Source organism: Mustela nigripes, chromosome 4 (assembly GCF_022355385.1).
Source record: "Mustela nigripes isolate SB6536 chromosome 4, MUSNIG.SB6536, whole genome shotgun sequence".
NCBI lineage: Eukaryota > Metazoa > Chordata > Mammalia > Carnivora > Mustelidae > Mustela > Mustela nigripes.
This window is the reverse complement of record NC_081560.1, coordinates 162,645,088-162,672,731: the sequence shown is the minus strand read 5'-3', so window position 1 is coordinate 162,672,731 and position 27,644 is coordinate 162,645,088. Positions and strand designations below refer to the sequence as shown.

General features: G+C 43.9%; 1 protein-coding gene across 1 annotated transcript in view; it reads left to right on the top strand.

Annotated features, from left to right (window-relative positions):
* HPSE2 (heparanase 2 (inactive)) overlaps nt 1-20,265 on the top strand; it is a 674,134-nt gene extending 653,869 nt beyond the window's left edge. Inside the window, exon 12 of the mRNA XM_059397708.1 lies at nt 16,179-20,265. Coding sequence (XP_059253691.1) covers nt 16,179-16,344 — 166 coding nt within the window. The 3' untranslated portion in view covers nt 16,345-20,265. The remainder of the gene's footprint in view (nt 1-16,178) is intronic.
* Nucleotides 20,266-27,644: the final 7,379 nt, after the last annotated feature.

The following is a 27,644-nucleotide window of genomic DNA, read 5'->3' as shown; positions in this document are numbered from 1 at the left end:
CTGTCTGGGAGGAAGACTGACCATTTATATCCAAGACAATAATAGTTCCCATTCTGGAGAAGTCAAAGAGAACATTGGGGGCATCTCTGTATCCACAAAGGAAAGAATCTTCCCAATGCCTGATGCGATCACAAATCAGTGAGCATTGTCCTCTAGGGAATCGATTCCATCCAAGACATAAATATCTCCAGTGTCTTTCAACAAACAGGGAAACAACAGGAAGCTGGGCCAAAGAAGTCAACTTACATAAAAAAACAGAACTCACTTTTTTAGGGAAAAGTCAAACCAAGAGCAGGTGTTTGCTCACATCCCAGTGTCCTGCCCTATATGTCTAATTCAATTCCATTTGAAGGGAAAGCTATCCAAAAATTAGAAAAGAAGGAAACAACCTTCATCACACTGACTGTTCTATTCTGACTCGAGGGAATGAGCAGCTACTAAGAATCCCAGGGCAGAATGACATTTTGAAGTGATCTGCTTCATTCTCCCTACCCTTAAATAGTCTACGGCAAAGCCACCTGGACTAGACGATGCTCTAGGTTTAAAGACCTCTGGGGAATGAGTGCCCACAATTTCAATCTTGTCCAAACACTCAATTTTATAAGAACACTGTGACCCACTGTGGCTGGGACTTTATAGATAATAAAGGACTTTAAGAGCCATTATCTCATTTGACCCTCTGAATAGCACCAAGAAGAAAGTAGAACAATCCCTGCCTCCCTCACACTTTAGAGTTGGAGAAATGAAATCTTAGAGCATTAAGTGACTTCCTCAAGAGTCACACAACTATTAAGTGATAGAGTTAGAAAGTATCTAGCACCCAATTTTCCTGGCCCCAAATCCAGTGCACTCTCCTCAATACTGTGCTACCCCAGTAGTCCAGCAATATAAAATTATAGTGACATATTGACAAACATACAGTACGGATCACTGAATGCTATCACGATACTGTCTGCTTTCATTTCATCATAAGCTTTTCACAGAATGAATGTGAAGAGTATCAGGGTACTCAGCAATGTCTTCACATTCAAGAGTATCAGGGTACTCAGCAATGTTCTCTCCTCTACGCCAACTCACCTCTGTTCCATTAACTTTTCTTCAGAAGTCCTAATTCCAGATCCTTCTTAAAAAGTCTTCTGTGAACTGCTTCTAAGATTCTTTTTCCCAGTCATATAGAATGTTAATAAAAAGGTTTTTTTCTTTGCAAAATTGGTGTTTTCCCTTCTGTTTCTTCTATGCTCTTCTCGGACAAAAGGATTATTCAATGCCAGCACTTACTATAAATTGGTTTAATTTGAAACCTATAAAAATCAATTTTGACATAGGACATTCTGACCTTATACACATAAGCACTGCTAGCTAACTCTCCTTCCCCTACTGGAGCTCAAGCCCAGAGTTACATCTCTGAGGGAAAGATGCTGGCACATGAGCCGTCTCATATTTCTTCATCCATTCATCACCTTTTATTGAGATTCTACTTTGTGCCAGACATGACTTGTTCCCCTTCAGCAGTCTATTGTGCAGTGGCCAGTAACGCAGCTGAAATTTTCAATGAACTATAGTCCAGTAACTACAAAGAGCTCAGGAATCCCAAGTAGATAAACTAGGGGAAAATGTCTGAACATGAAGTTCAATGTGAATGCTTCATCTCAGAATGTCTCTTGATCTTCCTCATGCCAACCCACGCCATCAATAGCCTTCAAAAGCTATTCAGTATAGAGTATTTAGGGGAAAGGGGGAACGGGATTCTGAGGTCCCTGTCCTCGAGGAGGAGTTCATCTGCTATTAGAAACAAACAGCTAACAGGAAGTGGCTTGTGGATGGTACATGAGAGAGGTGTGGAGAATTTCTGCTTCAGGGCTAATAGGTTCCATATTAAATGTTTGTATTTCATATCTGTATGATGCATATTCATATTCATATCTGTATCTTCATATTCATATCTGCATAGCTGTGGTGATGTTAGCTGAAAGAAACTTAAGGTTCCTATGAACCTAGAATCTTATTGCCTGTTCTGTGAAGAAATGAACATATTTTTTTCTTTTCTGAATACTGCTTATTTTTTCCATCTCTCTGGGATATGACTTTTGCTTTGATTTCATATTCATTAAATCCTATATCAAAGAAAAACAGTGGCATCTAACTGCATGCCTTTAGAAGGGTGTCATTTGATGTTAGCCAAACAGAATAGTTCTGAAAATACACAAGTTAACACCCAGGTGCTAAGAGTTTAAAAATATCTTCATGACCCTATTGGAATAGACCACATTATGATACTTCATCTCCAGATTCAGAGTTTGGAGAGTGTGAGGGCAGAACTGGCCACCACCTGACCTACCACAGCCTCTAAAGATGACTAGAAGTGCCACATTTATTTTGGGGCATGGACAGATCTGGGAAAAGGAGCTTGGGGAAAAGTCTTAACCCTCAGAATTCTATACTGGGACATCTCACTCACACACTTAGAAACAACTTACCTCAGTAGACTCCAGACACATAAGTGTGTAAGTTCTCCACTGCTGATACTAGCTTCTGATGATGATGGTGGGGTTTATGAATTCCGTGTAACCAGACCCACTCTGTGCAGGTTTCCATTCTCTCACTTGTCTGGGATCATTTAAATTAGTTTCTTCTTAAAATAAACCATGTTATAAAAGTTCTGCAGTTATTAAAAGATGACTTTATAGAGGAGAAATAAGTTTGAGAGTACTCTTAGCAATCAAGAAGTTTCCTCTAGGGGCACCTGGGTGGGCTCAGTGGGTTAAGCCTCTCTGCCTTCAGCTTGGGTCATGCTCCCAGGGTCCATGGATCCAGCCCCATGTCGGGCTCTCTGCTCAGTGGGGAGCCTGCTTCCTCCTCTCTCTCTGCCTGCCTCTCTGCCTACTTGTGATCTCTGTCTGTCAAATAAATAAATAAAATATTAAAAAAAAAAAAAGAAGGAGTTTCCTCTAGAGCATCCCTGATAGAAAGCCTGTCAGCTTCTGTTTGATGAGACTGCTTCTGTCCTGAGTCAGCCCACTCTGGGACTTGACAGCTCTGATGGTAGGAAAGAGCCTCCTTGTATGTGGCCAAAGGGTGTTTTCTTCCATTTCTCCCCTTGCTTTAGGAAAATTAAGCAGAGTAAATCTATACCTTCTTCATAATAATTTTTCAGTGTCTCCCTGTAGAGTTGTACTCTCCAAGCTAAACACTTAACTCCTTCAGCCATTCCTCAAATGGCCTGGTTTCCAGATTGCTCACTATTCTGTTCACCTTGGAATCCACTGAGCTATAGAACCTTATCTCCTATGATTAACTGCTCAATTTTCTCACCTCAGACAAGCTCAGTGGTGGAGGTCTGAGAAGGAGTAGGAAGTGTGAGCATTTTCTTATTTCAGTTTGCCTCATCACACAGAAACGTAACATTTTTAAATCTCTGCCAACTTCATAATGAAAAATAATGCTGTCATCTTAATTTGTATTCTTTGAGTATTAGTGAGGTTGAAAATTTTTTCATGTCTCTTAGTATTGCTTTTAGGCATTTTCTATGTCTTTTGCTTATTTTTCAATTGGGTTGTTATCTGTTTTCTTAATGATTTGTAAGTTTTTTCTAACATGAGGCAATTTCTGCTTTGCTACCTATCAGATGTGTTAAAATATTTTCCCCAGTATTTTATTTGCTGTTTTTCCAACTGTTTCATTTTTAGGATATTATCTTGACATACAGAAGTATTCCCTTTTTATATAAGATATAAAATAAGGTGTATATATATATATATATATATATATATATATGATAAATAAGATATAGTTAAGCCTATATATCTTTTTTTTAAATTTTTTTTAAAGATTTTATTTGACAGAGCAGGAGAAATCACAAGTAGGCAGAGAGGCAGAGAGGAGGAAGCATGCTCCCCACAGAGCAGAGAGCCTGACATGGGGCTCCATCCCAGGACTCTGGGATCATGACCTGAGCCAAAGGCAGAGGCTTTAACCCACTGAGCCACCCAGGCGCCCCAAGTCTATATATCTTTTGCTTTGTGGTTTCTTCCATCCCACTCATATGTCTATGTATTTATAGTCCTGAAATCAGATAAATATGTATCTTTATTTTCTTCTAGTTTCCTTTTTGTTTCATTTTTTATGTTTATTTCTTCAGTGCCCTCTGGAATGCGTTTTGATATTCTGTAAGAGGTAAGGGCTGTCCGTAGTACTATTGGAGCTGAAAGTGGGTGCGGAAGTTGTCCATCCATACAGGGCATCAGGTGCTGGTTCTAAAAAGTCAGGAAAAAGAGGATCCTTTTTTTTTTTTTTTAAGATTTTATTTATTTATTTGACAGAGATCACAGATAGGCAGGGAGGCAGGCAGAATGAGAGGAGGAAGCAGGTTCCCCGCTGAGCAGAGAGCCCGATGCAGGGATGCAGGGCTCCATCCCAAGACCCCAGGATCATGACCCAAGCCGAAGGCAGAGAGGCTTTAACCCACTGAGCCACCCAGGCACCCCAAGAGGATCCCTTTTTTAAAAGCAGACATTAGAATGGAGACCTCTTTTACCTGAAGGTAAAGGCCCTGCTGTGCCGATGCCACCACCTCATTGGCAGCCCTGTTAGGGCACTTGAGAGCCCTCCAGGAGGAAAGACGAGCCAGAGGCCCGGTGGCAAGTGAGCGGGATGGTCATATTTAGGCTCACAGCAGCGTTCAAGCTAGAGTTCCTGGTGAGAAAGTCTGAAACAGACACTGTGAAAGTAGAAATGTAAATATATATGAGTATGCATATTTATAAAAATACTTGCACAAGGCTCTGAGTCAATCTGTAGAAAAACTACAAAGAAGTAACTACACAGAGATGAGCCTTACACATCTCTGGTTAATGTAAGCTTAACTACTCATTGAGACATAGAGAATTTGGACTCTTTTCACCCTTGTGCTCATTTCAGGGTGTTCTGTGGTTCTGTGGTTCAAAAAGAGACAGTAGCCAGAACCAACGTATACAGGGTGATCTGAGTAAATAATTATAGACCTATCTGGAAAATGCCGTGAAAGTACTGAATGACATATTTAATCCTCTTGGGTGTCTCTTGCTTGGAAAGAGCTTGAACCACCTTTGGTTTGTAGGGAACTCTGTGCCACAGCCTGTGACCTGAGAGAAACTGAAATGTCTTTGAGAACTTGCTCTTCAAAAAAAGCACCGAGTTTTCCTTTTTAATGTTAAAGAAATGCAGAGTTCGTTATCTATGCAAATACTTCATCCAGATTTAAGATTCGAGTCTTAATTCCTCCTGGGATGTGCTACACACATGCTTGCCTGTAGGGACTGAGGAGAATGCTTATCTCCCTGGTGGATGAACGGGAGGGGAGGCATGAAGGGAAGCAGTTCTCTTGAAAGAGCAAAAATGCTCACTTCAGACTAGCCAAAAAAACTTGCCTTTGGAAAGTTCACATCTTACTTTTAGATTAAAAAAAAAAAAAAGTGGCCTCTTGACATGGTACTCCAAAACAGAGAGAAAGGCTCTTTTTATTCAAAATGACTTCAGAATGTGATGGTTAGAAAGCTGTTTGCATCTCCTCTTACCCAACTGCGAACACCTTCCCACTCCCTCTCCTACCCCTGGGGCTCAACCATGGCTTCGAGATGAATCACCTGCGACCTTTAAAAAGCCCCATGCCCAAGCCACACCCCAGACCAATTAAACCAAAATTCTCCAGGCTGGGACCCAGGCACCAGTATTTTTAAAGCTCCCCAGATGATTCAAATATGTGGCCAAGGTTGCGAACAACTGTGGCTCCAGAAAATGCTGGAACAATATCCCAGCTGATTTTCTGATTTTCATCTTCTGTTTCACCCGGATCCTAACCTTCATTTAGGCACTAAGCCATTTTGCCAAAGGTGCGAACATGCCATGAGCCCCTGGGCCTTCTCTATGACTAAGTGGAAGGATGTGTACAGCTCCTCAAAGGGTTTATTGTTGTTTTGTTTTAACTCCCAGATTAGTAATGTACAGATCGCTGTGCAGATTAGAGGATTATAAAATGCTTTTATACTTTACAGAGACTTGACATCTTAAACCAAGATGTTTAGGAATTCAGGGTTTTCACTCTGCACTCGGGGTTGTTTTCTGAGAGTTTTTCATTTGCTCTCGGCTTTGGAATACATTTCCTTGCAGCTCGCTCCAGCAGCTGGAATCTCTCTGCACAGCTGTCCATCAAGGCTGTGGTCTCCCCTCCCTCCCTTCACTCACTTGGGGACTCTCGCTGCAGGCAGAGATTTCCATTCTGTTCCAGATCGCCCTGATGAAACACTGGTAAATGGGCACCTAAGGCTAAAGCTCACGGGCTTCGCAGCAGCCCCTCTAAACTGAGGGGCAAGGACGCAGAATACGCGGCTCTGCAGGACTGGGAAGAAATGGCCCTTGTCTTCTTCCTCCTCCACACCCTCCCGAGGCTGTTGACATCCATAGACCCTGGAAGAGAGCCTGTGCCACCTGGGATGTCTTACTTTTCACTTTTGAAGGTGCACCAGTGCACCTGGTATCACAGGGAACACTTTCTCAAAATCCTGTAAAACCGAGATGTTTATCCCTTTGATTTAACATATTTGAATAGGTGTCCAGGGAGCCATGACTTTAAAATGAAAGAGCTAATTTTGGGTGTGGTTTCTGGACTTTATCTCATACTTTTACATACGGAAAACCCATCTGCACACCTGCCCACGTGCGTGCGTGCACACACTCCTACCCTTGTGCCGGACTCTCTTCATCCCACCTGCAGACTGCCCATAAAAAAAATGTTTCTTTTAAAAAAAATTTTTTTTAAGTTTTTATTTATTTATTTGACAGAGAAAGAGACAGCAAGAGAGGGAACACAAGCTGGGGGAGTAGGAGAGGGAGAAGCAGGCTTCCTGCCAAGCAGGGAGCCCGATGTTGGGCTGGATATCAAGACCTGAGCCGAAGGAAGATGCTTAACAACTGAGCTACCCAGGCGCCCCAGGGAGATGCTTCTCAACCCACACTGCATCTTCCAGCCCCATACAATTAGGGCTGGGGACCTGATCTCTCATCATGGAGGATACCTGAAGACAAGACAAGACAGACCACAGAGGGTATATATGGGAGAAGGAAGTGTAAGGAGGGAAGAGATGAATTCTAACCTGGGAGTCTGGGAGGTCCTTGGGCTGAGGGCCATTGAGCAGGAGCTGGAAGCATGAGAGATACACCTAGGAAACGCTAGACCAAAGGAGATTCCAAGCAGTGGGATGAGCTTACTGAGTGTTCAGAAGTAACAAAAGTTCAAGGAGGGAGTGAGTAGTGGCAAATCATTTTACATGATTGGAATATAAGATGCTTTGTAGGGTGAGGGGGAAAGGCCACAAAAATATACTAGAGCCAGAACAGAAGACCTCAAAATTCAGGCTGAGAGGTGTGATTTTCCTTTTGTCTCTCTCTTTGTATAATTTTAATTATACTGTGTCTGACCACACATTTGCGTGTTTCTGGGTTTCTATCTACATGGGTAAGGACTGCTACAACTGAGTTTGTACAACACAAAGAATAGGAGGAATATGAGTAATGCCCTTCTACACCACTCATGAGTGTTGGAGAGCATGGCACCAAGTCTTTACAATGGGAAGGGAGCAGAGTTAACCACATGTTAAAGTCTCTCCATGGTTTTTATAGCTGGCTCCTATTGTGTCCTGTGGTTTGAGTGTGATATGCCTATGACATGGAGCTTTCAGATGGTCACAGAATCAAATTTTCTCCCTAAACTGCCCCCAGATGATTTCCTCATCTGTTGGGAATTAACAATATCAGTATAAATCCAGGTTCCGTAGCTGGGCTCTCATCTTGTCTGCCAAATGTGCTAAGTTACTTTAAGCCATTAGAGACACATGATAGAATCCCATTATGGCTTGGACCATTATTACACCACTTGGCTAGAACACAGATCAAATCATGACCCCAAACCTAACTGCAAACAGGAAAAGTCTATATCTCTAACAACTTGCCTATAAAATCCCCCCAGCTCTGCTTGGATGAAGGAATCCTAGGGTTTGCTCCGTGATACAGAAGCTAGATCAAAACTCCTCATTGTTTCAATATGCCCCTCAAAGAATAGGATGAAGGGCATATGATCTTATCAGCCTCAAAGGGTCTCCGTGGCCAGGAACCTCACACATGATGTGGGCTCCCGGAGGAGAGAGGGGAACAGGAAGCCTTCATCTCCGTTTGCCCTCTCTTGCACAGTCTCTTCTCTTTAAAAGAGGAAGGGGTCAGAGTATCCAATCAGGAGAAGTCCTAGCGAGGTTGACCAACATTAATTAGAATTAGTCTTGAAAGAAAGAAGGGACAGAACCGCATGCTCTTGAAAATTAAGAAATGCAAACAGTTTGGTCTAGCAGGCAAAATGACTCCAGCGCACAGATAAAATAAAGCTGAGCAGGACCGGTGCTAACTAAAGGGGGAGCTGCGGCTAATATGCTTGCCTTCCAGCTGGGGCTATCCGATAAGACCCTATGAAGGAGGCCACAGGGGCCTGGAGTCAAGGGGAGACTTTTTGACAGAATCTACCAGATTCCAGGAAAGTTTCAGGGCACACCTGGAAGTCATCCTCCCCACAACCCCAGACGCAGGAGTACCCCCTGAGAGGGTAATGAGCATCCTTAAGCCTCTGGTCCAGCTAGGTTAGTGAGAAGGGCGACACTAACCCGAGGCCACTCCAGAGGGGCCCTGGTCAGCGGGATGGCGATCACTCCTGGCCATTTCAAAGGAATTTCCTTTCTAAGCTACCCCAGATGCACAGCCTCTCCCGGAGCAGGGGAGAGGAGGAAGGCCCCTCTGTCCTCAAACCCTCCAGGCTCTAACCTGCCCCTGACCTGGCGAAGGGCAGGGCAGCTGCAGAGACTGGCTTCTTAACTCAGCGAGGGGGCCACACGGGGCAGCGGGGCCTGGAGGGCCTGTAAAGCGTACACAGGTGCGCGGCCGGCGCGGAGGACTGGGAGGCCGGGTCGCGCGGGCGCCGCCAGCCCCGCACCTGCGCCGACCCCCTCCCTGCACGCGGGCCGAGAAGCCCGCACCCCGGCGGGAATCGAAGCCGGGCTGCGCTCCTTTCCTTAATATTGGCCACATTTGGGGCGGGGGAGAGGGGGGGTGCTGCTAAGTGTACCGCAAGGCCGTTTTGCTGGGCTCTGAATGACTGACCCTTCGGTTCCTCCGGGAGGCCGAGCGCAGTGCAGTGTGGCGGGGACCGAGTGCGTGTGTGGGGGCGGCGCACGCGCTCTGGCTTCCGGGGAGCCCGCGCCGGAGGGGTCGCGGGGTGGGGCGGGGGTGGGTGGGTGGAAAATGCTGTCCCGTGCTGTTGTGTAGAACAAGAGTGCCCTCTAGTGGCGCACGGGACAGCACTCTGGAATGAGAGACTTGGATGTGTGGGATTACAGGGAGCAAAGGGAGCTAACGCCCCTTCCCCAACACACACACTCAGATTCTTAGACATTCTCCTTCCTCCCTCCGCTGCCTCCCTTCTTCTCCCCCTCTCATGGTTTAACCATACACAAACAGACACTAGAACAGACGGGTGTCATGTCCAGGCCAGCACATTTCATGTTGGGAGTCTGGACTAAAACTCAAGTCTCTGGACTTCCAATCCAATGTCTCTTCCTTCTGGATTCATCTCCCTGCATATTTATAACCAGTCCTCCTCTTATTGCTCACCTGCTATGTGAGCTGGTGGAGGGAGAGTGCAAGAATGAACAAGACAGACACATGGTCTTCCTGCCTAGTGAAGACACAGACAGTAGGTCAGCAATGCCAGTACCCGGTGATGAGTGCAGAGATCTCAGAAGTGTGGGGTAATATGGAAACACTTTGGAGGGGCATCTGACCTAAAGGACAGATAGGACTTAGCCAGGGAAAGGAAGCTGGAAGGGGGAGGGAATGTGGAGAAGGTCCCAAGCAGCAGGAACATGTACAAAAACTCTGGGGTCAGAGATTGCGCTTGGCGACACTGTAGCATGGAATGGGAGGAGGTGGTGAGTAGTGGGGAGCAGGAATGGACAGGAACTAGGGTGAGCCGCTAGAGGGCTGGAGACATAGGTAAGAAGGCTTTGCCTATTGGGTCTTGTAAAGGCTTTGGACAGTGTTCTAAGATCAGCAGGGAGCGACTGAACATTAGGTAGGTAGGTGAATATTGTGATCAGATTCTTGTTTGTGCAGGATGACTCTTGAGTTTGGCATTAAATGCCTCAAGTTAGTTGTTAGACTTTGGACAACCCACTTAAAAAATGTTCAGGACAGAAGGACTCTGAGGTTTCATCTAGCCTGTTTTACACATAGAGAAACCCAAGTTCAGAGAACGCAAATCACTTCCTCAAAGTAGCTGAGGCGGAGTGATTATCTCTAAGTCCCTTTACCTCCCACTCAAGGTCCCAAATATGCCAGCCTGAAGCAGACAGAGCTCCTAGGACTTCTCCCAATAATACAGTCTTCCCCAGCCTCTGCCCCACAAAAATCCACCCAGGGCCAGACCAGAGTCCAGCAAATTATCTTCAAGATTGGTGCACTACACCTGCTTCTCTGAGCCCTCAGGATAGTCGAAAGCTTGCTTCAGGATCCACGGCTAGCAAGAACCAGGGTAAACCATGAGGACCAGAGACTGTAGACAGGTGGTGGGGGAAGGAGGGTGACCTAGGCAAGGGGCTCCCATAGAGACCAGGAGAACAGAAGGCTTGACTCCACAATGACACATTGAATCTCATTTCAGATAGCATGCAAAATAAAGAAAACGAGTTTAGGAATTGAAAAATTAACTCAGACTTTGTAAAAACAGATGGTGATAAAATGCAGTTGTCCTAATATTTGGACAATTTAAATGCTCCCAGCAGCTAGGGATTTAAAAGAAATAGTTCAACATAGGCTGGGTCATTTAGCATTTGGTGTGAAAAGTCACAGTAAGTAAGGAGGTCCCAAAATATGATGGAAATATGATTAGGAAGGGTTTTAAAATAAAGAAACACGATCCTGGTGAGTGCCATCTGGAATTGGAGAATAACATAAATAGTAGAAAGAGGTGTCAGAAAGGACTGAATTCAAGACCCAGCTAAGCCATCTATTAGCTGTGTGACCTTGCCCAGACCACTTAACCTCTCTGACCTCATCTCAGACGTAAGGTTACAAAAATAATAATAATAATCACCTCATTTACCTCACAGGCCTCTTTAGCGATCATAAGGGAGGCCAGACAGGACCATGGTGAAGGGCAGTGTTGCAAATCTCACCCATATCACTTACTGGCTGTGTGACTTAGGTGAGACCCCTCTAAACTTTGATTTCCTCATCCGTAATATAGGGTTGCTAAGCCCTGCCTCAGCTGGTTGTTGGAAGGACTAAATGCGATAGTCAAATGAAATCATTACAAAATGCCTTTGTGTACAAAATAGTCATCGCCATTACTAATCAATGATTTTTATCATCAGTGTGACTGACTATGTTTTCAAACTTACAAATTGTTCATAAAAATGAAAGACTATTGTAATATTTAGCATGATATGACTTTACTGGGTAACAGGATGAATATTAAAATAAAAATGTAAGCAGAAAAATAGAATGGAGGTGGTGAAGTATGTGGCCTGTCTATAATGGAGGGAATTTATAGATGAGGATGTGTGGAGACTCAGGGTCTCCCTGAATTAACTCATGTTGGCTTAGTTAAGAGATGATCAAATGGATCTTTTTTTTAGGAAGAAAAATACTATCCGTAATCAATGGCCTCGTGTCAGGTATCTGGTAAGTGACTGAGAATCAGCAATAATTCAGGTCTTATCTCATATCTCCAGAGCCACTGAGAGCAAGAGAGTAATTGGTAGGTTAATGAAATCCGTAAAGACACTCAGCGAACCTCCGGGGAGCCTCTCCGAAACTGGAGAAACTCCACCTCAAAGATAAGAAGTAGTGCAAAAGAACCTCAAAGCTCATTCACTTGTTCAAAGATATTTCATCCTTCCTCCAGGCCGAGCACTTTGTTAGGCACCGAGGAGTTAGGGATGAAAGACGTGATCCCTTTCCTGATCAAGCTCACAGCCCAGTGAGGGGGATCGTGAGTAAGTCACTACAATTCAGTGAGGTAGTCATAGATAAGTTTGGGATACAAGAGAATCCAGAGTTGGAGCTCCTAGCCCAGCCCAGAGATCAGAGAAGTTTCTCCAGAGAGGACAACACCTGAGCAGATTCTGCAAGGACACAGTGTGGTTAGTCCGACAGGGGAGAAGGGTGAGTTGTGAAGTGGAACTGCACGTTATTTACTTTGGTCCTGCAGGGCAAGGGGGCCAGGCCTGTAAAAGGACCAGGGTTCCTTAGTGATGTCAGCTTATGTCACCATCCTCCCACATTACAGTAATTGTCCTTTTAAAATCTCTTGCTTGAGGGCGCCTGGGTGGCTCAGTTGGTTAGGAGACTGCCTTCGGCTCAGGTCGTGATCCCAGAGTTCTGGGATTGAGTCCCGCATCAGGCTTCCAACTCCATGGGGAGTCTGTTTCTCCCTCTGACCTTCTGCCCTCTCATGCTCTCTCTCTCTCTCTTTCTCTCTCAAATAAATAAAATATTTTTTTAAAAAATCTCTTGTTTGAGGGGCACTTGGGTGGCTCAGTCAGTTAAGTGTCTGACTCTTGGTTTCAGCTCAGGGTATGATTTCAGGGTCCTGAGGTTGAGCACCTGGCCCCATGTCAGGCTCTGCTCCTCCCACCTCTGCTCGCTCTCTCAATCTCTCTCTCTATCTCTCTCAAATAAATAAATAAATCTTTAAAATCTCTTGCTTGAAAAACGCACATGATGCCCTTCTCCTCCCAAAAAAGCTATTAGGAATTTTATAACAGTTTTAAGTGAACTTGTGTCTTATTAATCCCAACAGTGTCTACTGGTACTTGAAAAATATTTACTATACTTTTAAATGAACTTTCATACTTCATTTCCAACAATATCTACTTACGTTGTCATTTGAGAACTATTTATTTCATTTATCAGTAAGATTTAACTAGCTTTTCATTGTGAAATAATCTTTGTGCATATGTTGGTGATGACCTGAAAAGAACAGCCAATCAGCCCAAGCTCACCCCCAGAGGCCAGGGAGCCGTAGTTAGCATTGGGGTCGGGGGTACTGGCAGGACCCAAGACTGGAGAGCTAGCCAGAATGGGGCTTCACTGTCCATGTGAAAGTGGAAGCATGGGGAGATGCTGAAGAGTTAAAAGCAGTGACAGAAATTGATTGCTCTGTCAGCAGTGTGGCAAGCAGCAGGCGGAAGGCAAGGCAGGGGGCAAAGAGATCGGTTACATGGCAAGTTCTGAACTTAGGTAGTAGCAGTAGTAGAGAGAAAGAAGCAGATATGAAAAATATTAAAAGGTAGAATTGACTTTGTGACACCCGACGTGGGCATTGAGGGAGAAGTCCCAGATGGCCAGCTTTCTGGCTTAGGTCATTGGGTAGATGGTGGTCCCCACACAGAAAAGGCTAAGAAAAGGACAGGGTTTGAGGAGACCATTTTTACTTTGGACATAGTGGCTTTGTGGTTCCTGTGGGACAGCCAAGTGGAGATGACATTAGTTAGAAGAAGGATTTAGGCTATGTTTGAGGAGAATTGACATGGATAACAAAGTCCTGGGTGTGGGTGACAGCACTCAGTGGGAGTATGGAGTGGGAGAAGAGGTCCAAGGACAAGGCACCAAGAACCCCAAAATATGAGACAGGTAGAAGTGAAAAGTCCCTCTTAACAGGCAACCACTTGCAGAAATGAAGGAGGAGGAGAATGGGGGTGAGAGAGAGACAGAGACACCACGGGAACCAAGGGAAGAGAGGACTGAAACTTGTCAGTCCTGAGAACAGCCAAGTACAAGGACCAGTAAGTTTACCCGCAGCTATGGTGAAAAGAATTAATAACAAAATCCCATCTCCTACTTACGGGACTGGTTATGCTGTCAGGGCGTCCCATGCTTTGTACTTCACGTCCCTGGGCCTGGAGCCTATAGCAATTGCACAGACAGGAAAGCTCTGGAAAGGAGGTGACTGTCTAAGTGAGTGAGTGACTGGAATTAGAGATCTGTCCCCAGAATCTCAACCATGCTCCCTGGCTCAACCCACACTTGGGTTAGCTTTTTACAAATAACCAACAAGGAAAGCAGAATGGGTCCTATTAGAGAATAACAATATAGGCATTCAAAGGCTTGCTTATCACACTTCCCAGAACCCAGACATAGAGCAATGCTCTGGGATGGTGTGATGCTAAAAGGACATTACCTCATTCCTTATGGGGAGGGCTTGCTCGCAGTTCCGTATGCAAGAGGGATCATTGAAGGTCTTCAAGTAGAGCAGTGATATTAACTGAGGATGCATTGGAAAGATTAATTAGTATTATTGAACTTGTATTTGATGGTGCATGTATATGTCTGGTTGTTGGATATTCACACCACCTGAAACAAAATAATGAAAGTACGCCTTGAAGACCTGTTCTGGCTTTTTTTTTTTTTTTTTTTTTTTTTTTTGTCTTTTGCAATTGGACCCTTTCTCCTATCCTACCTCCTACTCCAGTGAATAGGCTCTCTTCACCAGAGGTAGTCACTTAAATTTGGAGCAAAAAGCTCCTTCCAGGTTTGATAAGGTCAATACTTACCAGATCTCAATTCTCCTACTTCTGTACTTTTCCAGAGGCAGGTCTGGCTCTCCACACAGGCGTCCCCTGCTCACTCTGTCATTCCTTAGTCGCACCAATAAGAGGAGGGTGGCTGTCCCTCTGGCCTGTTGGATCTGGATCAGACCCAAACTTATCCATGTGGGACCAGGCCTGAACCTGCCTCCCTGCCTTGCCCTCTGTGGGAGCAACTCACAGCTCACTTATCTCTGGGAATTCTCCGGTCTGCTGTGCTGACCACCTCTCTCCAAACCTGGTTACCACTCACAGAACAGCAGGAACACGGAACAAAGACCTTTATATCAGTGTGTAACATTTCATTCTCTTTACAGCTCAGATAATATCACTGCATTGTCATCACATTGGAGGTCGGGCAGGACCCCAAAATAGTCATCACTATGCAACATTGATTTTCTGAGGGTGACTCACGGCCTTGTTTCTAGGGTGGTCTGGCTCTGGCCTTTTCTTCTGACCCAGAAAACTGAGCTTCAATCTGGATACATGGCTGTACAAGTCATTCCAGGAACAGCTGGGAAGTTTTTTGGATTCTGTACCACAGGCCAAGGATGGGTGATGAGCTACTTCCCTTTCTCCTCAGTGTACTCTGTATGTGGCCCTCTTCTCAGGATTGAAGACGGCTGGTACACAGGAAGAAGAAAAGCAAGCAGGATGGGTGAGCAGGAGTTAGAAAACCCCTACTTTATCACCTACTCCACCATGTTGCTGGAACACAAACATCCTTAAAATACGAGATATAAAGGACACCTAAGTGGCTTAGTCAGTAGAGAGTCCAACTCTTAGTCATGATCTCAGGGTCATGAGATCGAGCCCCGAGTTGGTCTCCACACTGGTTATGGAGCCTGCTTAAGATTCCCTCTCCCCCTCTCCCTCCGACCCTCCACCCCCGCTCGCAATCTCTCTCTCCTTAAAAAAAAAAAAAAAAAAAAAAAAAAAAGATTTGAAAACTCATTCTCAGAAAAAGGAGAATCATTAAGTGTCTCTCTCCCCCTTCAGAACAAACCTAGACAAGTTACATGATGTTCATTCTCAAATCTCTCAAATAAATTAAAGAGATCTTTTAAAAAGGAGACTTCTGAAATCATCTTAAGCCTGTGCATCACTCCACAGGGAAAAATTCTTCAGGTATACAATCAAACCGAACTGCTATTATGATTTTAAAAAGTAGGTATAATACACTTCTCAGCTTCTGCATCATACTTTTCACTTGTCTAAATGATGTGTCTCTGGAACTAGACAGCCTGTATTCACATCCTGGCTCCCAGATCCACAAGCTGGACCTTGGACCGGTCACTTAGCCACTCTAGGTAAAATGGAATCATGGCAATTTCTTTTTTGGAGCATGGCTGGAGCTTTTTAATGAGTTTTTCAAAAGTAAAACATGGAGCTGAGAGTTTGGGCATAGGAAGTGTCAGTAAGGGCCAGTCCCAGACAGACTGGCAGGCAGTCCAGGGCTGCCCAGGCTTGGCTGTGATGAGGCACTGACAAGTCCCACGCTATTTGTCTTCGCTGTAGGTCAGTGCAGCTGAACGGCCAACCCTTAGTGATGGTGGACGATGGGACCCTCCCCGAACTGAAGCCCCGCCCCCTGCGGGCCGGCCGGACATTGGTCATCCCTCCAGTCACCATGGGCTTCTATGTGGTCAAGAATGTCAACGCCTTGGCCTGCCGCTACCGATAAACCACCCTCACGCCCACAAGCCACCTGCAGGCCTGCTGGACTGCTTTCCACTCTCCTGCCCTAATCGTATCCTGATCTTTCAGACATCTTCTTAGCAACAAACCAGTCTGCTGCCCCATCCTGCTGGAATCAGCACAGACTTGCTCTCTAAAGAGACAAATGCCATAGCACGAGCTTTGCCTAGGGAGGCCACATGCACCCCAAAGGAAAGTGTACCCATCACCTGTGCCTATATAAGGATGAAGGTATGTGTGTGGAGCTGTATGTACCCATGTGCACACACCAGGAAGAGAAGCCGGCGGTGCGCTCGCAGGACCCATGAAACAGCTCTCCATCATCCGGGTCACACAGCAGTGTCACTATAGACCTTAGCCTGGGACTGCTTCCCGCAGTACGAGATGAGGAAGGAAACCACCAAGTGGGCCTTCAGGAGCCCAGTCCTCTTCAAACTCCTCTCCTTGTCTGTTCCCTGCTGTTGCCCCGGGTTTCCTGTCACCTCTCTTCTCACCGAGGAGCAAGTGGGTGGGTCAGCACCGGCCTGCTGGGTGAGCTGTTTATGTCATTTCCTGGCTGATGTATGAGTGTGTGCATCTGGGTTTCTGGCAGTGGCATCGATCACTGGCTATTCCTCTGGGAGACGGGTGCTTCAGAAGTAAAATTGTAATCGTACTCCAGATTTGTAAGAGGGTTCTATTCCTCTGTGAATCCGGATTCCCCTTGGGTTGGAATGGGAGTCAGGTAACAATATTCATGGAGTGGAGAACAATGTATTAGGCACCACAAAAAGCAATCATCATCCGTCATGTGGCTGGGAGGGAGAGCGTTTCAGCACAAAGAGAAAGCACACTGAACCACCAAAGGAACGCAGACACACACACACACACACACACCCCAACTGAACAAGCAAATAATCAGACTTGCATCAAATCTGAAGGAATCTTAAGGGCTTGTCAGTCAGGCCCCTAATGGCTTGTTTGACCAAAGTTATTAAAAAAAAAAAAAAAAGTGTAAATCGAAAGTCATCCCTGTAAGACACAACCGAATCTAGCAGTCCTTCCTGTTCCCCAAGGAGCTGTGTGCTTCTCCAGGCATTTACTAGGCAGAAATCTAATGTTAGTGAAAGCTGACCAGGTCCGCGCTTTCCCAGACCAGCCAGTGTGAGCCCAGAACAAAGCTTTCCATGTACTGCCTGGGGGTTGGGGGAGTCTGGAAACTGAGGTCTGATGGAGAACTGTGGGGTGGTGGGTGGGAAGTCCCTGAATCGGGCAGGGCGGAGTGGACTGATTTAAAGATTACGATAAACCTGTATGATTCAAGGGGTAAGAGACAAGCTACCGCTGAAAAGATTCTCCCGTGGGGTTGATTTTCTTTCTCAGGATAAAGGACATGAAGGACAGGGCCTAAGGACAGGGCCGGGTGTGAGGTGAGACACAGGAGGAAGATGAGGTAAGGGAGGAAGTTCCGGACTCCGCACGGAGAACAGGGAATCAGGGAGAGGGAAGCCAGCAGCTCCGCTCTGTGCTTGAGGAAGAGAGCGGACTCGGTTTTGCTGTGTGGGTCAGCGGGTCCGGAGGTGTGTGCTATGGTCATCAAAAGGCGGGGGCAAGGACTGGGCTGGACCTGATCAGTGGGCATGCCCAGCCTGGAGGTTTATGGAGAGAGGGGCGCAGACCCCCAGCACCACCACGCCCCAGGCTACCCCGGCGGCCTCCTCGGGAAGCTGGGAAGCCCGGAGCTTCTGCTGAAGCCTCAGCTCTGCGAGGCGAGGAGTAAAGCCTCAGCTCTGCGAGGCGAGGAGTAAGAAGTGCCCAGACTGGGGTAGAAAGCAGGGAGAGAAGTGGCAGAGGACAGCCCACGTGAGGAAAAGAGAGACAATGAAGTTGTCTCCCCAGACTTCGAAAAAGGCGTGCAGATAGCAAAATCTCCTCTCTACAGAGGTGCAGGCAGAGCTGCAGGCCCCCGATGAGAACACAAGTAGGCAGTGGTACCGCTGACCTGACCCAGGCCAATTTGCTTCCCCATGAAGGAGTCGCTGGTTCTACCCCCGCCTTCCTGAGAGGCGGGGAGAGGGTTCGGAGCTCGCCCAGGGTCACCCAGGGCAGTGGGCGCCTGAGCGTGGAATAATCCAGTGCCTGTTCATTTAACCACCAAGCCCAGGGTTGCCCACTTCCCAGCCTCACCCCCTCCCCTGCTGCTTGAGTGCCACCCAGCCTTCAGAGCTCCGCGCAAGCACGCTTCTTGTACACAAGTGCTGGTTCTTCCCTAAGCTTCCCAGCCTGCAGAAGATAGGCCATTTCTGCTTCTTTGATCTTTCTTTCTGTATTAAATGCTCCCAAGAGGTTTAAGGTTTTGTTTGTTTGTTTGTTTGTTTTTAATTTTTTATTTTTTGTTAGTTAATAAAAAGGGAGGAGAGGGAATCATTGAAATTTATATTTGGGGTCCTGCAGTTCTAACTTTGCAACTGTCTCATGAAAGAAATAGTTGCATTATTCAAAGGATACTGAGAAACTCATGATAATATCACATTCTTTAGGGATTTGGGTGCCAGGTATCTGTCCTGGCTTTTTCATTTTGGGGTGGATGATAATTACTGAATCAGTAGGGACCACTTCCTGCGAGGGATTCCCCTATGGCACTCCCCACCCAAGACAGCCGGTGGCAAAACAGCCTCACAGTGCACACCAGGGGAGCGGATTGCCAGGCTGGGCCCTGGGACAAAAGAGTTCATCCACCAGCTTCCCACGAGACTTTTCCTCCCAAGACAAGACATGGCTGAGATCATCTAAGACTTTTGAGCCACTTTACTTTAAACTGAAGAATGGACTTGCAAAAATGCTTATTTGAAAGCATAATAAGGTATAATGAGAAGTCTGTGCCTTTTGTTGAGACAATTTTCTGTTCTTCCTGCCTCTAGGAATGATTTTCTTTCTCCTTTCTTATCACAAAGGCTCAGAACAAATTCTCATTGTTATCTGAAGAAAAAGTCTCAATTCTTCTCGTGCCCTGAAAAAGCTGCCACTGTGAGATATTAGCTTATCTCTTGATGGAGAAAAGCTTGAAAATTCCAGAACTGAGCTACAATGAGACTAAGGCCTGAGACCCCTAGAACCGCAGTTGCTTATGGCCCATCACCCTGGTAGCCCCATCCCCTCCCCAGCAGTTGGGCCCAAGCCCTGCACCATCTAAAATGGCAGAGCATGTTGGTGGATTCCACATGGCCCTGAGCACCAGGAGGTGCTGAGGCCTCCTTGAGGCAGCCCGGGGAAGGACCCAGAGGGGCTATGAACTGATGAGGGGCTAGAATGGGGCTAGAATGGTCCTGGCCACGCCCCACACCTGCAGGTGTGCTCCTCAAGTGCACTGCAGGCCATGTTTGGGAGGGATGCTGCTGCTGGATTTACCTTGGAAATCCACTGAGAGTGGCTTTATTTCTGAAAACAAAAGGGCAGTGTCTAAACTCTACAGAAGCCGAGATGAACCAGTCTGCAGTCAAGTGGACTAGCTGTTCTGATGAGTTGTGAATAGGGTTGTGACCAACCAACTTTGGCTGCAACATTTGGAATCCAGCCTCCCCTGGGCCCACCAGTGACCCTCCTGGCCATTCGTTCCTGTGTTCTTCTATAGAATAATTTAAAGGACCCCTCCCACCACCCACCACAGGTGATGAGTCTTGACATTTCCAAGTTCTGGAGAGCCAGGCAGCACCCAGGCATGCATTGGCTCTGAGGGCACTGCTCCTCCTGTCCCCACCACTAACAGATCTGGAAGTTTCTCTTTGTCTTCCAGACTAAATAATAAATCCATTAACTATTGCCAGAGAGGCAGTATTTTGCAAAGATCACTCTAAAACAGAAAAGCTAAAATATAAGAAATTATATTTCTTTTATACCTCTTTGGCACCTACTTCCTTCCAAACACCAGAGCGGCCCCCCAGCACTCAGGAGGAGCAGAACAAGTTCCTAATGATGGCTCACAAATAAATCCCACTATCCTATGCACTCAGGAGAGAAAAGGGGATGAACTACTCTTCTAATTATTATTCATGAAAATATCCTAGGATCCTTTTTCAAGTTGTAAATGTTATATAATAAATTATATTTTGGGAAGAAGCAAAAAGAAACCCAAGCTTTATTCATCTGAAGTTGGCAAAATGAGTACAGGAACACCTCCCAGGGAAAGTCTCTTCTCTGCAGAGGATTTGAACAGGTGTTAATATTTGCTTCCAAAATCAGATCATATTAAGGTTTATATGAGCTTGGCAATTGCAGAGAGTTAGAGCCTATGAGGTAGTTTATATTTTGAGGTAATATTCTGTAAGTAATAAAATGTGAATATTCTAACTTTCTGTTCTCAGGGTGTTCTGTGGAGGATGGGGGCCACCGTTGTCCACACTACACTGTGACCCGATGAACTAATACATGGTGGGGATCGTTGATTTTGTGATGTGCTGCCCTCTCCCTCTTTCCTCTTCCCCACAAGCTTTGCCTCCAGCACTCTAATCGGAAATTAAATGTTATTGTTCAAGTTAGAGGTCATTGACTATGTTAAAGTAACTGTTAACTGCAATAACAGATAAACCCCAGAATCTCAATGGCCTAACATAATCAATATTTATTTCTTGCTAACAGATCATGCAAAGTTCAGTTCATGGTCCATGGAGAAGTGGTTCCATTCTCCATAGCCCTTCAGGGACCCAGACTGGTAGGTGGTCTGCCATTTCAGCACTTGGCCTCCAAGGTTGCTATGGGCTGGCAGACAAGGACAGAGAGTGTGCAGAACCGTATGTGGTAGTGTAGGGGCTCACCTAGAACTGGCATGAATTCCTTTCACTCAATTCCACCAGCCATAAGTCAGTCACGTGGTGCCATCTAGATGCAGGGGTTTCAGAAATGAAGTCCATGGTGGGACAGTCACTTCTCAACAATTACATTTCATTGCTCTAAATGGAATGTCTTTGATCTCCGCCCCCACCGCCACCAGATTCATACCTTCAAACCTAACACTATGTGATGGATTCCCAGTGTGACAGTGTTTGGAGGTGGGGCCTTTGACAGTAATGAGATCATGAGGGAGGAGCATGATCCCTTCATGGATGGGATTAGAAAAGAGACTGTAAGGGCTCCTTGGCCCCTTCCACCCTGTGAGGACACAACTGAAAGGTTCTTATGAGCAAGAAAGTGGGCTCTCATCAGACACTGAAGCTGCCTGAACCTCAATCTTGGGACTTCTCAGCTTCTAGAACTGTGAGGAATAAATTTCTTTTGTTTGTAAGGTATTCTGGCTATGATATTTTTATATAGTAGCCTGAACAAACTAAGACATTCATGAAAAAGGAACACAAAACATTGATGGACAGCTAGGAGACCAGAAAAATGTATCAATGATATTGGGTCTCTCTTTAATTTGACAAGTGAGTGTTAGAAACAGATCGTGTGTGGTGATATCTAAATTCCAAGGATTGTTTTTACATACTTCAGAATGACCTCAAGGAGCTTTATTCTGCCCCTTTCCCTTCCCTTAAGTCCTGCCACTCCTGGTACTTAACTGAATTTTAGCAAAAAACAATCTTTGTGTTGTTCCACTGCTGTCCAGTTAGGAAGCATCTAGTTAGTACTGGACACTCACTGTACCCTCTACCAGACACATCTGAAATCTAATTGATAACATCAAATAACAAAGTGGTTTAACAGATTGCTAGAGAATCCTAGAGCCAATGGCTACAGACCAAATGGGTACCCACGCCTGGAGATAACATGATTTCACTGGTTGACTGCACCTGGGGGGTTGGGCAGGAGACTATACTTTTAGGCAGTTGAAGGAGGCTGCTCTGTCCAGAGACCTTGATTCTAGTCCTGACTCTCCATCCACTGTGTGATGTTATACCAGTCATTGAGTCTCCCTGGAGCTCAGAGCCCTTATCTCTACAATGAGAGCTTTGGATTAAGTGAGCTCTAGCATCACCTGAGACTCTCCACTGTCTGAGCCTGTATCAGATGGTCCATAAACACACACACACACACACACACACACACACACTTAGATACACCTTTTAGATAAGTTTCAAAGTTAGCCTCAAATTTTTTGTCACTGTTTCTACATAAATGCAATGTGCCTTTCAGGATGCATGCACACAAAAATTAACACAGACAACACAATTTGGCGATTTTTGTTTCTAGAGGTGATGTCATGGTTTTCTTTGAGTTAATGACTTGACTATTCCCATCCAAATGTCTTCCAAGCAGCGATTTAGAGCAAATTTAATGTAAATGAAGCATGCCTTGAAGTATATTCACCTTGTTATTGGGTTTTTGAAAGAAAAAAAAACCTCACTTTTGAGAAATTAAATTGAACTTTAAGACATGTACATGGCATTGCTACAGCAGCATCTGAAATGTAACACAGCAGAATTTTATCATGCGTACACCCGATATCCTAGAAATCCACTATTTATAGGTGGGCCATGGAGAGGTGAAGAAATTGAAGGGGCAATGAAAGACGGGGGGTGGACAGCAAAAAGAATGAATAATCAAAATAATGCTAAGGGAATTGCAGAAAAGAAGAGCAACATAAGTGGTAAATATATGGGCAAATTAAATAAATATAAAACAATAATAATGTCTCACAATTAGAAATGCATTACAATAGTATACATTTTAAAAGCAGACAAATGGAAAGTATTCTAATATCCTTCCATTTTCAAGGAAGAGGCAAAAGTACCAATTTATATTAAACTTTGATAAGTCAAGGATGAATGTCTTAATCTCTAGGGTAACCGCTAAAAGAATATTAAAAGTGTATTATTTCTAAGTGAGTGGGGGCAGGGGAGTGAGTGGAATCAAAATAGAAAATAACTGATCTAAAAGAAAGCTAGAAAGAAAAGAAAGATAACAAAGAATGTGTAGGATGAATAGAAAGAGAAGTGTAAGATGAAAGATTTGAACACAAATTTATTTGTAATGTTATAAAATGTAAACAGAACGCTCCAATTAAAATACAAAGATTGTCAGATGAGATAAAAAGAAACAAAGCCCAACTGAATGCCATTTAAAAAGAAACATCTAAAATATTAAACGGTAAAAGGATTAAAAAAAGATATGCCATGCAACAAAAGGTAATGTTAATAAGAGATAATAAATACTTTTGTAGAACAAAAAGCACTGTGAATAATGGAGAGGGAATTTCATAAAGAATTTTTAACAGTAAAACTTCTAAATTTCCATGCACCTACTGACAAACCCCATCTGTAAAGTAAAGCCTCACAGAAATAAAAGGGGAAAGGAGAAATTCACAATTGTAATAGGAGATTCTAAATACATTTCTTTCAGAAAATGACAGAAAAGGCAGCCCAAATCAGAAAGAAGAGAAAATTTCAGGAGACTAGAAAATCAACAAATTTCACCTAAATGAAATTTGATAGATAAATTTTAAAATGACATTTTAATCATATAAATATATATGAAGCAGGAAACTGTGACCTACAGTCAGTAATGTTATGCCAAGCTATACTGGAGCCTGAGGCCAAAAGAAAAATCAGAAATACTGACATGTTTATTATTGAAAACTTTGATATTTTGTTCATTACAGATATTTTGCATTAGTTTTGACTTTTAAAAACACTAATTAAAATAGTGTTGATTACCAAGTTTTTTGACATCCCTTTAAACTCTACACTCAAGATGAGTATCTCATCCACCCCCACCCCAGTCCTGGTCCTGAAGCCATAAAGAAGATAAAAAGGAATCAAGGAAGTACCCAATAAATGTTTTTAGAGGCATAAAAAGAGAAATAAAGGGACAAAGAAAAGATAGGACAAATGCAAAACAAATAGCAAGATAATGACTGATAGACTTTAAACCATAATAATCAGCACATTACACCTGAGTTGTTCACACACGATCTGACAATTCCATCTGGCACAGATTGTCAGTCTGGATAAAAAATCAGACCCAACTGTATGCTGCCTACAAAAAAAAAAAAAAAGTGTTTTACATATGAAGACTCAAGTGGGTTAAGAGAAAGGATGAAAGATTAAATATGCAGGGGAAATAATATGTCTCCTCGACCCTCTCGGGCTTTCCAGCTAAGGCTGATACAAAACAGAGTCACTGGAGAAAAGCACAGAGATATTATTTAGTAATTTTTAACAAGTCCAGGGGAACCCCCACAAGAATGAAGATCCAAAGAACTGGCCAGGCCTAAGTACTTATATACTAGGTTAAAGAAAGAGTGGCAATTGTGGAAAAGCAACTGAACCATATGGGGAGACTACAGAAAGAGAAGTTATTTTAACCCAATCTATTTGTACAGATTTCGCTCTGCCTAGACTCCTCTTCTCTGGAGAAGAAAGTTCCTTTCCTCTTAGAAAAGGGAGGGCATTTTTCCCATGGGAGTTTCATCTCCCGCTTGCAGAAAGAAAAGGGAAGGTCAGCAGGCCCTTCTTGCGCCCGCTGTGTTTCAGGTGCCTTGGCTCACAATAATCAATACGCCAAAGTGGCGTATTTTGGGGTTGCATGTCCTGAACTCTTCCGCATGCCATGTTAACTAATCAAAATAAAGCTGTAGTGGTGACACTGTTCTCAAAGTAGAGTCAATGCAATGAATAGGGTCAAAGATTAAAAGGTAATTTTATAATGACATAGGTGCTAATTCATTAAGAGAATATAACAATCATAATGTTTATGCAGCAAATAATAGAGCTTCAAAATTTATGAAGCAAAACCTGGCAGAACCATGAAGAGAACTAGTCAAATTCAAAATTACAGTTAGGGAATTCAATATCACTATCTCAATATTTGATAGGATAGTACACAAAAATTCATGAAGAAGAGAAGACTAAAATGTGGGTATCAATCAACTTGGCCTCATTGACATTTATAGATCACTCAACCCACCAAAAGAAAAATATATATTATTTTCAAGTACCCCTGGAACATTCACCAAGATTGACCATATCCTAGACCATCAATAAATATAAAAGGACTCAAGCCACACAGAGCATATTCTCTGGCCAACAGGCAGTGAAATAGAAACAAATTACAGGAAGATACCTGGAAAACCATCAAATAGTTGGAAATTAATACCATATTTCTAAATAATCCATAGGTCAAGAAATGATCAAAGGAAAAATTAGAAAGCATTTTGAACTCACTGAAAATGAAAATACAACATATCAAAAGTTGTGGGTCCTGAAAAACCAGTACCTTGCGGGAATTTATAGCAGCAAATCCCTTGTTAGGGAAAAAAAAAAAAAAAGGCAAAAGGTCTCAAATCAATGGGTCAGTTTCTACCTTAAGAAACCAAAAACAAACAAACAAAAAAAAGAGCAAATTAAATCCAAAGTAAACAGAAGGAAATAGTAAATAGTGCAGAAACTGGTGAAGTAAAAAACAGAAAAACCAGTGAAAATTATCGAAACCAAAAGCTGTTTGAGAAAATCAATAAAATCCTTACTGTGACCTGAATCCTTCTAAATTTATTGAACAGAATGGAGAATCCAGAAATAGATCCACTTACTTATAGTCAATTTATTCGAGACAAATGTGTCAAAGAAATTCAATGAAGGAAGGATATTTTTTTCAACAAATGGTGCTAGAAAAATTAGATATCTATATGCAAAAAAAGAAACATTTCTCTCACACTTTCTACAAAAATCAAATGAAATGGATCATAGACTTAAAGTGTAAAACAAACTATAAAACTTTTGGAGGGAAACAGGAGGAAATCCTCGTGACCCTGAGTTTAGGCAAAGATGATTTAGGCAATGGCACAAAAAGCACAAAAATTTCTGTTCTTCAAAAGTCATTGTAAAGAAAATGAAAAGACAAAGCCATAGGCTGGCAAAAAAAAAAAAAAAAAAAAAGGAAAAAGATACCTGTTAAAGAAACCATATAAGTGATAATAACTAAAAAATCCAATTTTAAAATGGGTAAATGATTTGAACACTTTACACATGGCATATAACAACATGAAAAGAAGTTCAACGTCATTAGTCATTAGGAAAATGAACATTCAAACCCCAGGGGGATACTACAACAGACGTACTAGAATGTCTAAAATTATAAAAGGACGTCAAGTGCTAAGGAGGCTATAGGGCAGCAAAAATTCTCAGTGCTGGGGAGGTGGGGGGATAGGTGCAGGCACTTTACCCTACAGCTCATACCATAGAGCTACCTCTCATACAGCCCCACTCTCCTACTCCTAAATATTTACCCAAGGAAAATAAAAACTTATGTTGATACAAAAGCCTGGATAGAATTATAAATGGATATATTGGGTTAAATTATAATGGAAAACAATTGTGCCAGAAGTGATACCATTTAGAGAGCAAAAAACCAAACCACATAATGGAAGAAAAAATTTGTAAACCATAGATCTACTAAGGGACTTGTATCCAGAATATATAAAAATTCTTACAATTTGATAATAAAAAGACAATTAATTTAAAATGGACAAATGAATTGAATGGCTGTTTCTTGAAAGAAGATATACAAATGGCCAAAAAGCACATGAACAGATGCTGAACACCATAGGTCCTTAGGAAAACACAAATCGAAATCAGGAGCTATCACTTCACACTCACTAGGATGGCTAAATAGAAACAGACAATAACAAGTGTTGGCGCAGATGTGGAGCCTTGGGACCTTCCTACTATGATGGTGGGAACTGGCAACTACTAGCAGTCGGAGGGAAGAATGGCGGCATACCCATCTGATGGAATTTATTCAACCACTGAAAACTCGTGCTTATGAAGAGTCCGACAGAGGAAGCAAGGTGAATGAAAACATCAGGATGAAGAGCGGACAGACAGACCAATCACAAGTGTGGGCTGCAGAGAGCGATGCCTACAGCAGGCCTGTGGAACAGATGGGTCCTTGGAAGGTGAGCCCTAAGGAAGGGAGGGACCAGTTGGAGGGGTTGCTTGCTTTGTCTGCAGGTGGTGGGGGCATGAATTCTGGGACCCCCGTCTTTCCCCAGGGGGGTGTGCAATCTGCCGGGTCCCACCAGTCCCCACAACTCATCCCCTGCTGAGCCTCGCCCAAAGCCCCCAGGCAGCACCAAGTCACCAAGGGGGTGACCTGGGAGGGAATCTACTCCCTTCCATGTCCTTCATCAGCAACCCCACACTTCAGCCACTCTAAATAACACAATTTAAAGAAAATCTTTAAAGCACAGGTTCTAAACAAAGACCCTAATGTGCAGCCCGCCTCCTAGATGGATTGAGAATCTTTATAGAGAATTCCAGCGTTGGCACTGTGGGGCCAAGCCGGCCCTTCTGCGGGCTGTCTTCTGCCCAGGCCACA